The sequence below is a fragment of the Colletes gigas genome, unplaced genomic scaffold (assembly GCF_013123115.1).
Source record: "Colletes gigas isolate AHSC1104 unplaced genomic scaffold, ASM1312311v1 Colletes_gigas_Sc00005, whole genome shotgun sequence".
NCBI lineage: Eukaryota > Metazoa > Arthropoda > Insecta > Hymenoptera > Colletidae > Colletes > Colletes gigas.
Genome location: NW_025106634.1, coordinates 6,494,942 through 6,507,392, shown reverse-complemented (window position 1 = coordinate 6,507,392; position 12,451 = coordinate 6,494,942). Strand labels below are relative to the sequence as shown.

At 41.9% G+C, this 12,451-nt stretch overlaps 1 protein-coding gene across 2 annotated transcripts; it reads right to left on the bottom strand.

Moving 5' to 3' along the window:
- Window positions 1–6,273: 6,273 nt before the first annotated feature.
- LOC122394964 (protein GPR107) lies at window positions 6,274–12,339 on the bottom strand. Of its 2 annotated transcripts, none has more exons than XM_043392183.1 (10): window positions 12,171–12,339; window positions 11,632–11,742; window positions 10,840–11,003; window positions 10,599–10,750; window positions 8,784–9,007; window positions 8,554–8,687; window positions 8,210–8,477; window positions 7,864–8,136; window positions 7,611–7,783; window positions 6,274–7,470 (listed from the first exon to the last, which is right to left on the bottom strand). In XM_043392183.1, exons 1-10 carry the CDS (start codon window positions 12,258–12,260, stop codon window positions 7,308–7,310), a joined length of 1,752 nt encoding a protein of 583 aa, XP_043248118.1. In that variant the 5' UTR covers window positions 12,261–12,339; the 3' UTR covers window positions 6,274–7,307. The 2 variants fall into 2 exon arrangements, with proteins under 2 accessions (XP_043248118.1, XP_043248119.1); XM_043392184.1 differs by having other exon boundaries at window positions 6,274–7,458.
- Between the last annotated feature and the right edge of the window lie 112 nt (window positions 12,340–12,451).

Below are 12,451 nucleotides of genomic sequence, written 5' to 3'. Positions count from 1 at the left end.
TCGGTCATCCTTGTGTCGGACCGATGCTTTAATTGCGAGAGATGAGGTTTCTTCGAGCTCCGCGCCACCGACTTTAAACCGTTCCCTCGTTTCGGTACGCACGCCGCATCCTCGAACCGAGATTCCAATTCGCCGTGCTTCTTCTCGCGGAAAACTTTGTTATTACCGCGAAACGTGAATTATATCCGTTTCCATCTGGCGTCCGTCGGTTTTTCTTCCCCCGACAACGCGGCCATCTTTTTGCCGGGGGGGGGATCTCTTGCGTAGACGTTCGAAAGAATCGAGCGTCGAGAGATTTTAAATACAAGAAATGGATTCCTGTAAATCAGCCAAGCAGTTCGATATGCTCGCCGTACGAAACTTTGCTCGAATTCGCGCAGACGTTAAGTGGAAGATGGTTCGAACGGAGGGGGAGAAAGATGGAACGATAATCGGGATATTATACGGGCCAGAGAAATAAGACTGTCCGATCGATGAAAAACGATGGTAGAGCGATCGAATTACGAGAGAGACGTGGATAAGGTATCTCGAGATTCAATTCGTCATTCCTTTTCAGTGGTCGGGAGATCGTTACGCGATAGCAGGCAATTATCTACTTTGCGAAGGTCGTAAACCGGACGTGAATATCCCAAGGATCGTAAACGAAACCGTCAAAAAGCTTTCATCTCGCGTACCATCCGCGACTGGGATCCGAACTTAGAGTCGTTTAACGCGTCGTAATCGAACGGAAGGTGTCCTAGATCTACGTAAAAATTGATTACGTAATGTACTGCTTTCAACCCCTGATAGAACCTGATAGTTTGAAAAAATGTCCTGCAACGGGTTGGTCAAAAATTTATTCAACCCGCGTAGAAAAGCGAAAGGCACCGGGAAAATTGAATGATCGAGTCAGCAACACGGAAAATCGTAACACGTTGGAAAAGTCTGAGACTGAGGGGAAGTTTGCAGTTTCCTTAACCACGTGTGCGACTCACTCGGTTGATACTGTTTAAGTTTTCCTCGGAATCTTGTCCCCGTATTTAGTCAACAGCTGCGACTCGATACCCGATGGTTCGTGTATTATGCATTCGCATTCTCTTCGTCGCTTCCTACGGCAACCCATCTAAACGGAGATGCAGTCGATGGTCAAGCCCCGCACAGATACGATATGGGTCATTCCACGTCAAATCGATCGCCTTTTCCCATCCGTGCCATGGATTTTGTTTAAACTAAAATATGATACGGTCCGCGTAAACATGGACGGACTTTGAGTCACCGCTTTTCTTTGCGTACAGTTTTTAGCGTTATCCGAACGCCACGAACAGAATTAAACAACAAACTTTCGAACGCACGGCTGTTTCGTTATTCGTGTTCGACAGATAATCGATCGAGGAACGGTGGAAGCAAAACAAATACACAACTTGGCACCGGGAATAAACGGGATTGTAGGGGATCGATGGCGGCGGAGGATTCTTCGTACGGACACGATGTACCTGCGAAACAGATCGCGTTCCACGGATTAAGTCGGATCTCCCGATAGTGCGTAATTAACTCGACGCTTTGCTTTGTATTGCCGGCCGCGGCAATCATCGCGGAACGAGACACGCGATAATTAACTTTAACGACTTCCTGACCGATGGTATCCGAGTGGTTGCAATTTGTCGCGAGATTCGTCGACGACGCGACGGTGAAAGCGCTTTTGTCGGATTATTCGCCCGAAGAACTTCAATACCCCGTTAATTCGTCTTTCGTCCGCATCCAATCGCCGGGACCTAGCCACGTGAAAGAAGATCCTGATGGAGTCCAGTTTATAATCCCCGTCGCATGCTGCGTATAATTCTTCCATACGTTGGAAATTTCACAATCGTTTCGCGGAAACGCCACAACGGGTGGAGGGAAAATGCCTTGCACACGCTCGGTGCACGGAAAATTTTCCATTTGTTCGCCACTACGAAGGTCGTTCGATAACGAAGGTCCTCGATGCCATTGGCCGAGCAATTAGGATATAAATAAATTCTAACTCGCGTTTAGTCTAATCGCGTAAACTTTTTTCAAGATCAACGAATCACCCTAAGTACTGTTTATGTTCCTTCCGACTCGAGTGACCGGTGGCTGAGTAATTAAAAACCTATTTACAATCCGAGAGTCCAGATTCGATCGTGAGAATCAATATCGTATTATCTAAAGGAGCCTTGCAAATACTAAAGCGTTATGGTAAGCGTTTGATCGGCGAAATATCGCGTAAAAGTGTAAAAGTGTTTTTCGAATAACGTTCGGTCCGACTTTATCGGATCTTCGTTGATCCACGAACATGCACGGTATACGCCGTCGAGAAAATTTCTTCCACGAGGAGCTAGTAATTTTTTTCCTCTCGAATGTATCGTCGTACGGTTTAGAGGATACGATACCACCACACCTATCACGATCCCGAACGGTTCGATCCAATCGTCTTCTAAATTGCGTCGATCGACGGTAGTTCGATCAGTCTCGAAGACATTTTTCGAGACTCGAAACCGAAAGAAGCGTCGCGTTTGTAAAAATGTAAACAAGAAAACGTTTGCCACGAAATCCGTTTTAAAGTAACTAAACAATTGTTTAGAATACAGCCAAATACCCGAGCGTTCTCGTTGGACAAAAATAAGAGTTCGCTCCAAACTAAATGTAGTCGTTGTTTATGTTGGCTTTATCCCGGCGCTTCCATAAGTTCGAATAAAAGTTAATCCAAGCAGAGGAAAGAAGGGTATATCGTAAATTTAAAATAAAAAATGGCGAGGTTTAGTAGGGTTTCTTGGGAGCTTTTTTGTTCGTAGCTTCCGGAAGTTTAGGATGGATAACCTAAATTCGCGATAAAGGCAAGGGGAAAGCCGAGGCAGCCATTTGACGCGATCCGTTACGAGTTTCTGCTTTCACAATCAATCGCGCTATGGGATTGTAGCTCGGAAGAGGGCTCGCTAAGGGCCCCGGAACGAATTATTTAAACCCCACGGTATTAAATATGTTCGGGGGAAAAGGATGCTTGTTTGCGCGACCCTCCGTTATGAAAATTTTATCGGATGCCAGGGATCGTTACCTTTTGACTAACACCCTCAACTTTCGGTAATGGCTGCGTGAAACGCAAAAGATGCCCTTGAGATAGTACCAGAAAGGTCTCCCGCAAAACACGTTTCAGATAAGAGGAAACAACGAAACCGATCCGGAAATAGAACCGACGTAAGGACTGTATTAATTTCAGAATCGAAATCTACGGGCATACTGTAAACGTAATCCCACTCGGATGGTATGTGACTTACGTGCGTAATCAGAAATTAATTCGAACCCGTTCGTAGCGTAATCCGGAGCAAACCGTACCTCTGGATTCGATGGCGTCGAGATAATACGCTACGAAAGTTCAAACAGATAGCAAATAATTTCTTCTCTTCAAAATTTCGTTTTCGTTTTCTTAATGTTCCTGGATCGATATCGGGTTCTCGCGATCGTTTAGCGAAACGAGCCTGGACGCGAGCGTCGAAACGTTTGATAAAAAGATTCGAATAAACGGTTCGTCCAGGCCGAAACTTTTATTGGCATCGGTTTTGGTATCACGCTGGCAACTTGGTCGATGCATCAATTTCCGTCCACGTATCCATCGCTGGTGCTCGCGTGATAATAAATATATCCGTTACGTCGTTGATGCTCGAGATATCGTGCGTTTGCCCATCGGGGGCGGATGATTCGATTCGATTCGATTCGATTATTCGGCTCACGTCGCGCGTCCAACATTTTTAATTTAAGTTCGACGGGAACCCGCACTGTTTTCGCTCGGATACGCGACTCGTGAATAGATTTCAAATGAGGTCGTAACGACGCCGCGAGATCAGGCTGTCTCGCCGCGCGGAGAAACGTCATCGATAACATGTACATTAACGTCGAGATTCGGCGGTGATTTACTCGCCAATTGGCCAACTTCTTTTCCGACCCGAAGGATCGAATGGACGCGCGAGATTGCTAGGGTCCGGAAGGGATCGCGGTCCACGGGGCAACAAGGCGACTTCCGCACCGAATTACACGTAAAAAATTACAACGGTATCCGGTCCGCGTAACTTCGACCCCGAGAACTTGCCCGAGAAACTTCTGATTCCATTAGGAGCATAGGTGTCGCGAAGTTGGGCCAACAAATTTGCGGATGGCAAAACCTCGGATGTCACATTTTTATTAAGGCTTAGTTATATCCTTTTCGGAAGATAATATCGGAAAAACGGATAGTCAAACTGTGGAATGGCCTCGATATAAGCTGACCTTTGGAGTTATTAAATTTTAATATTCTCTTTGCTAAGAAATACTTAAGAACACATTTCTCACGATTCGTCAAACTTTCGGACGAAAACGTGACGTTTGTTTTACCATCTGACCTCGGAAATGGCCTTATTTACGAGATTCTTGTAAATGGAATATGCTTTTTATATTGATTTGCACCGTTATTCGGCGCGCAAAGTGTTCCCTGTGCCAGGAAATCCCCTAATAATTCAGCGTTAGATTCCACGAGACCCATCTGGATCTTCGCTCGCTCATCCCTTTCGTAAATTATACTCTGCCGCGATAATAAGTGGAGATCCCCATTTCGCGTGTATTTATAATACATACCCGTCCCGATAACCGTTTATTCGGCCAAGTACACGGATTAACACATTGACTGTCGGGGACAAATTCCGTGATATTTTCCACGGGATCAATATTCTCTTTTTGGGCACTGTTTAATTCAAGGAACGCAAACAAATTATTTCACACACACGCACGCACACTGACGACGAGTAAAGGATAACAAAAGCAAATTAGCAGTGAAAGAAAACTACCTGGCCACCAGTGTTTTTAAACAGGGAACCTATACCGGGATCTGATAAGACCAAATACATTGTAGGAGCATCGCTTCCGGCAAAAGAGACAGTGAATGAAAATAAAGCTCGGAATAATGTACCTACTCCGTAACTGGGTCGTCGAACAAAACTTTCAACTAAAAACAACTTCCTATATATTACGTGCAATGTTAAACACAACGCGGTCCACGAAAATCTATGTCGCGGAAGGCGTAAAAAAATTCGCCAAAATCTAGAGGACTCGAGGGAATATTCCGGTGCGGTCGTATAATTTCTGGGTCTCTTCTGTTGTTCTTTAAAAAGAAAACACACATATATTTACCGATGTTTCGAGTATAATAAATGTATTCGTTCGCAACGAGTTGTACGTACCTTTGGAAAAACTAACAAAAATCCTATGTGCTTTGTAAACCTGATGAGAAATAGCTAATTGCTGGCCGAGAGTTTGTCGACCTTTCGATTTCGCGCCGATTTCTGGGTGTCGCGAGAGTAAAAGGCGGCACAAGCGGAAAAAGACGTTTGAAGCGCGTCGCGACGCTGACTGGAGAATTTCGCGGCCAGTTCGGTGGGCACGTCTACCGGGCGGCGGGACGCCGAGACGCATGCTCCAGAATACGGCGTACAACCGAACGGAAACGTTCCATGGTATCCGAGAGAGCAAGAGAATAATTGGGAGACTTTCGAAAACGCGATCCGTTCGAGTCAAAAGTTGTGTAACGACTGCGAAGCGTTCCCTTGGTCCGTCGCGCAAGGGCACAACGGTTTCTGTAAAATTCCGCGACGGTAAACAAGATAATCGGATGGACACAGGATAAGAATTTACGCCAGGTAACCGCTCAGGGATAGCGACCTTGCAGGAGAACCTTGTTGTTGAATGTAGGAGAATGGATTAGCGGTATTATGAGATGTTTCTGGGGTAAAAGGGACGAAGATGTAGTAATAAGAATCGGAATACCCGCACGAACGTTCGAGGATCCGATAACGACAGGCAAGAATGCGAACGCCTTAGTTTAAATGCACTTTGCGATGCCCAGAAAGTATAGATCATTCAAACCCCGCTGCATCTTTACGATTCCTATCCACGAGCATCTATGCCGAGCAATTCATTATTCACACCCCCGCAGGGTAGATTTCGATCCGATTGTCGGCCTGAAAACGGTCCACCGACCGAGATGAGTCAATTTTGACCCCTAATCTGAAGAGAAAGGATCAAGAGAATATTAATCGCGTTTGCTTCGCAGCTTGAAACAGCCGTTTCTGATTATTAATCGCGACTTACTTCCGGCTATTAAATTTTCAATCGTATCCGTTAATCGATCGATTGTATCTAACTAATTGTTGACGTAAAAAAATTGATATTCGTGCGATAGAATTGAAAGTAAACATTTGTATTATGGGAAACGAATTCCAAGGGAGACGAGAGCTTTCATAAAAATATCCACTTTATTATTTCAACTTGATTTTGTAACGCGTCCCTTTTATTATACACAATAAAATATTAATAGTAACACATGTAACAATAATTATGATAACTTGTGTACAAAAGTAGTAATAACGGTAATAGCCATAGTTTGGTATTACACAGTGGGGACACGTTAAACGCTGTACAATTTTTTTACCTTCGTTTTCTCCTGACATCAGAATTATTTCTACATAAAAGGTTATCAAATGGTTTACAAAAATGGATCGTGATACACTTGATATTCGCGTATCGTTTATCACAAGATCGTTTGCCGCGAATCGGGCTTTTCGCTTCGGAAAAACTAAGCGTGTCGTGTGAAAAGACAAGTTGAAATGTTTTACGATTCTCCTAAATGCCTAAAAAAAAAAAAAAAAAACCAGCTACAAGATGCGTATCAAAACTTAAATTTTCTGTTGTCTGACTTGCATCGAAATTTCCTCCTAACGCGTACACGCGTAACATCGCGTCTTCAAAACATTAAACTTTTTAAATCGTCTTCTACGTTAATTTTTTTCCAATATCTATGACAATTTTCTACCAATAATTATAGATTACACTGAACTCCAACGTCCGAGTTTGATTACGTTTCGAGAAGTGAATAAGATACTCGGAATGAAGCGCGTCGCATGGTAAATATGATGTATAGAGAAAAACAAATTGATGACGAAATAAAATAAAAACAAAACGCCTCCGATAAAATCGAATACGAAGAACGAATAATGGAAAAATATTTACCACCATTTTGAGAGGGAAGGGAGGGGATAGAATGAACGATCGTTTAATAAGTATTTGCTTATCTGCTTCAACAAAAAGGTACAAAAACAGATCGAGAGAGCGAGATCGAGGCTACCTTTACCCACACTTCCTCCTCTTGATCAAGCATGTTCTGACATTCTGTGTATTACATGTTGTTTCAACCGCTAGCACTATTTCGAAATATCACATGATGGGAAAGCGAGTCCTATTCGCTTTCGTCCACACTGAAATCGGTATATTATGAAGAATTTCTATTCGATTCAATCGTATTCGTGGGAAGGTTCTGTCTTATTGAACAAAGAGTCCCTTTCCTCCTGAGTGGATGGAACGTCCGACGTCGTGGGCCTCAAGACTTTGCTAACTTTGCTAACTTTGCTAAGACCCTCCGTGATGCCGCTACCTCTGGAAACACTGGAAAAAAAACTGGTAGCGTCATATTAAAACTGGATAAAATACGATACGTCCAGCTGGAAGACACGACAAAAGCGAAAAATAACGAGTAAAGTATCGCGGTTTGCGATATAATATTCCTATAGGAAAACGTTTGAACGGTGAATACTCACACGACATCCATTTCGTCATCTTCGTCGGCCTGGGATGTCTCGTCGGTGGTTAAAGTAAAGTACGGATTAGCGGAGGCTGGTCGGAATTTGTACCCGGTAACGACAAAAAATACGTAAGTGGCCATTTCACGGAACATTTCGTCCAGCCACTCGTATTGAAAAGGTACCGTGATCTTCAAAGAAGATACGTAAACTTAGTTGTTGATTTACGCGAGCAAAACGATCGAACGTCGTGATAAAACGAAAATTCTACCTTGAGCAAGAACACTATGATTCTCGTTAAGTAGATGTAACAAACTATCATCATATAGAAATGCCTAAAAAGCTTGAGCTTGCGTAAATTCACAGCTGCCTTGCCGTCTGTGTCCGCGGCCTCCTGTAGGTGCTTGATACTCCAAACTACTGGAAATAGAATAGCACCGCAGCAAAGCAAGTCGACAAGAATAAAAACATCCCGCCAAGTCTCGTGTTCGATGTCTCCCTCCTCGCTTTCCTCGATTATTATTTCAGCCACGTTCGCTAATACCTATCGGGTTGGAAGTTTGTTACTAAACGATTACCTTAACGGAATTACATACGAATAGAATTTTGTCTCTAACTTGTAACGGTATCACGATCATAAAGAGCTTTTTGTCTTTGCCGACTAGAATGTGTTTAATAAACGTCCATCCTGTGCCAACAAGAACAATCGTAATGAAAAGCACGGCTCCTTTGAGTAAATGCGTGATATAATATAGTATCGCCCAAGCAGCCACGTGCTCCCCCTTCGTTTGAATAAAATGATAATTAATCCCATGGAAGAGCAGCGACAAAGATTTCAAATAGACCAAAACTGCCATTAGGTAGTGGCTCTTGAAAACGGGATGCCTAAACGAAGAAAATTTTGAGGTGTAAAAGTTGCGGCTGTAAAACTGCGCTGGTCAAATTTCAACGGATCGCTTACTTGCTCTTTTTAAGAATAAATACCCAGAAACAACCCGACAAAAAGAATAATAGCGCCATCATAAAATATAAAGCGGGCAGAGGCATTTCCCCCGCGCTTAGGAAATTTCCGCTATTAATCTCCGATATTTGTATCTGCAAATTGGGCGTAAAAGATCATCGAATGTCTGTCAAAATCCTGCGAGACACACGCTCGTATATAGATACAGTTCACAGAAGAAGGTGTTTTACCGTGAAGTCTAACGCGACTTGAGAATTGTATTTATAATTTGGACAATTGTGAAAGTAAAGATTATAAAGACCCTCTTCTTCCTCGCTGCCGACATACATCGCGAAGCTCGTATTGTAATACTTTTCTCCTTTTATAGTTTTCACGACCAGTGGTAGTTGCAACAGGCAAGCGTTACTTTCCGATCTAGATTCGAACTCTTCCTCGACAACGGATTTATCGACACCTGCAATGGTAATTCGCTCTTATCGTGTAAAATTTGTGTTTTTTTTTTTAAGATTACACTGCGGTAACCTAAGAAAACGAACACCTCTGGTTATTACTTTGCCCGTGAATCGCCTTAAACTATCGCGTGAATCGAACTTGGTTAAAAATTTGGTAGAATTTGGTTGAATGGTCATTGGCATAAAATGTATTTCTCTAGAAGACAGTTACCTAACCGAACCCACAAAAATACTTGAGTTTCGAGTTATTTATAAGATTGAGGACGAGTCACGTTAATTATAGCGTCTCTGATCTTGGTGGTGTTCGATCACCGATGTCGCTTCACATCCACATTCCGTAATATATCGATCACACTCGTATTTAGTTCCACGGGCCGCGCGGTACGCTATTGCAATTTTGCAATTTGGGCATTAACAAACGATAATGTTGTTCGTTCAAAATATCTTCTAAACATGAACGCATATTATAGTCCCAATTTTTACCGTTAATCCAACGATATAGTTTTATATAGGAAACTGTGCATCGGTAACTATCTACGTATCAATGTTTTATCAATATTTATCTTCGGATAATCTCGTTTAGATATTTCTTCAATTCTCCACATTAAACATACGAAATATTATTTACATGTCGGAACAACGAAAATGTCGTACCGTTCGTAGTATCGATCAGAGCCCGACTATAAACTGTTGTAGGCAAACCCTATTGTATAATCCCATTTAAGGATTCTTTCATACTTAAAATAGAGAATCACTTTGCGGGTAACCGATACTGTAGAGAAAGATCGTTTAAAAAGGTGTAGCGTGTTATAAAGAAAAGTGTACTTATTTTGTTGCTGTTGTAAAAGTTAACATTAATAACTACATCCTAAGGTCGCGATCGATGTAGTTCGTGCCAACTTTTCATTTTCCACCTGTTATTCCATGTTACGTGGAAACCGAATTTCTAATGTTAGTAACGGACCGCGTTAAAATTAACTCGCGGATGCAGGGATGTTTATTTTTACGGCACTATTCAAACCGATAAGCATTTCTACGTTGAGCTGTGCAACGCCGTGTCATTTCCTAAATTTTTCCGATCTATTTCGATCTTTATCAATATTTTATCAAACGGTAATGTTTAATAGAAAGTAACGCGTCGTTAATGCGCGATTAACTTCCATAACAAATTCTAATCGGGGTCGAGAAATATTCTCAAATTAAAAAATTTACATTTTTTATAGCGACGAGAACCGTTATCGCGAATAATCAATAATTCCTTGAATTTCTGATATTGCCGGGTATAACTGACATCATAAATCATAGCAATATCGATTAGCAAACTTGCGAAAGTTTCAACGTGTCGCGAGGTAACACGTGACACCCATTCCACGCGGTTTATCGCGCGTCAACTTCCTGTGTTTGGAGGCTTGCCAAAATTAAAAGCGCACTACGACTAACGAATCAAACCCTTGCTCCTTCGTTAAAATCGTCCGTCTTTTTTTTATGCAACGGAAAAAGGTAAATTTTTCCGAGAACCTGACTAGAAAACGGTGTCAAGTTCTCGGAACGTTATAGGCAAAAAATTAAAATAACTGAAAAGGTCTAACACACCGTGTGGAGTATAGCGTTTTCTCCGTGGGAAAAGAACAGTATCGCTAAACCTAGTCGGGAAAGAGTCTCTCTTCCTTCGGTAATCTAACAACATGTCAGTATCTCTGTAGATGTGTGCAGTATGAATGTTCCGACTGCAGTTCACTTTTAACCTGAAACATATTAATTTTAATCGAACCGTGAAACGACAACTGTAAACAAGAAATACTAGCTACGATTCGAACGCTTTGTCTATACTTACAATGAGTTCTTCAAGTCCATTGTGAAATATATGACCGCGTTCTTGTTCCTCTGCTCGAGATCGGTCTTGACGTTCGAAATATTTTGTAGCACACATCTTTCCTGGTGATTATCTAAATACGGATTCATCGCGTCGTTTAACGTTCGATCCAAACTGAACCCAAACTGAATCGTAAAAAACACAAACCACACACATTACACAAATAATATAAGGCGATTTTTCTAGAAACCACAAAACACGACAAAAAGCGTGGCGTTTTACCAAGCAACTATCTCGGGACCACTGATCGATGCTAATCGATTATTCACGGATCGAAAATATCGAAATATTTCGAAGTGTTTATCGGTATTAAAATTGTTTAGAAAAGATCGAGCTTGAAAACGTACATTGATTTTAAATATCGAATTACAGTTCTTTATCTGGAAACGTTACGTAGTTTACGTGCACGCGCGATAGATAGGCGAAATCAAGACCTACAAGTTTGTTAGTTACGTTTGCGCGCACCCCAGATATGTATTTTCAAAATCGATTATCTCGAGAATGAATATTCGTACGGAAATAGAAATTCTAGATATTCGGTTCGTTTATACGAGAGGGATCGGATCTTTTTAATTTGTACTGCGAGTTTTGGCAGAACCTGTACAGAAAGCGTTAGTACTCGGAAAGAGAATGGTTTCGAGTACTTTCCTAGCGGCAATTTAGCGGTGTGAATGAGGGAAAATGGAAACAGGTGTCCGTGAATGGACGACGCATAGTATACATTGCGCGAACATCTACGCTACGATAACTCACCACAGCATTTTCGTCGAAAGGCTCGGCCTTGAAATTCGACAAATGAACAGCGAGAATACCACCCTTATAGAAACCAAACGTACTCAGGGCAATATATCTGCGTATGTCTTTCTGTAACATGAAAAATTCGTAAGGGTAAGGCACTGCGTAACAAAAGTTTATGACTAAGCGACGAGAAAAAGAGATGTTCGTTCGAAGCACGATTGACGTATAACCTATACATCATCCGTTTCACAACTTATCGAATTATTTTCAGAAACTTTTTTCCACCGTATGCTGTATTCAAAGTTTCATTCGGATATAGTACACGTAGTTCACAGAGACACCGTAAATACGATGCTACGGGTAATATATCTATATTCATTTATTAAATTCCTTTACAGCATTATCGAAAAATTACGAGTTTGTACGTAACTCGAATGTATTAGATGATTCAGTTAATTATGTGTACTGGTAAAACATAATCGATGCAACGAGGAAGTAACAATAAATCAGCCAATAAATATAATGCATTATTGCTTCACAATCAGTCAACTAACCCGTATTTCAAGTTTGTGTATTCTGGCGTCAGCAAGTACGAACATCGACACAATCCAGAGACATTGTATCAGCAGTTGTTTCGATTGCATTTTTACTATTTTCGCTGTAGGAATGTCACATCACGAAAACACAAAATAACCACGCACCTAAACCATCCAGTGTTCGCTCGTCAATACACGAGCAGAAACTGAGCCTGAACATGAACCACAAGAATTTGGACCATGATCGACGGAACGAACGAACTGAATTGCGCGCGTTTTTCAAACATCTTTTAGCACTT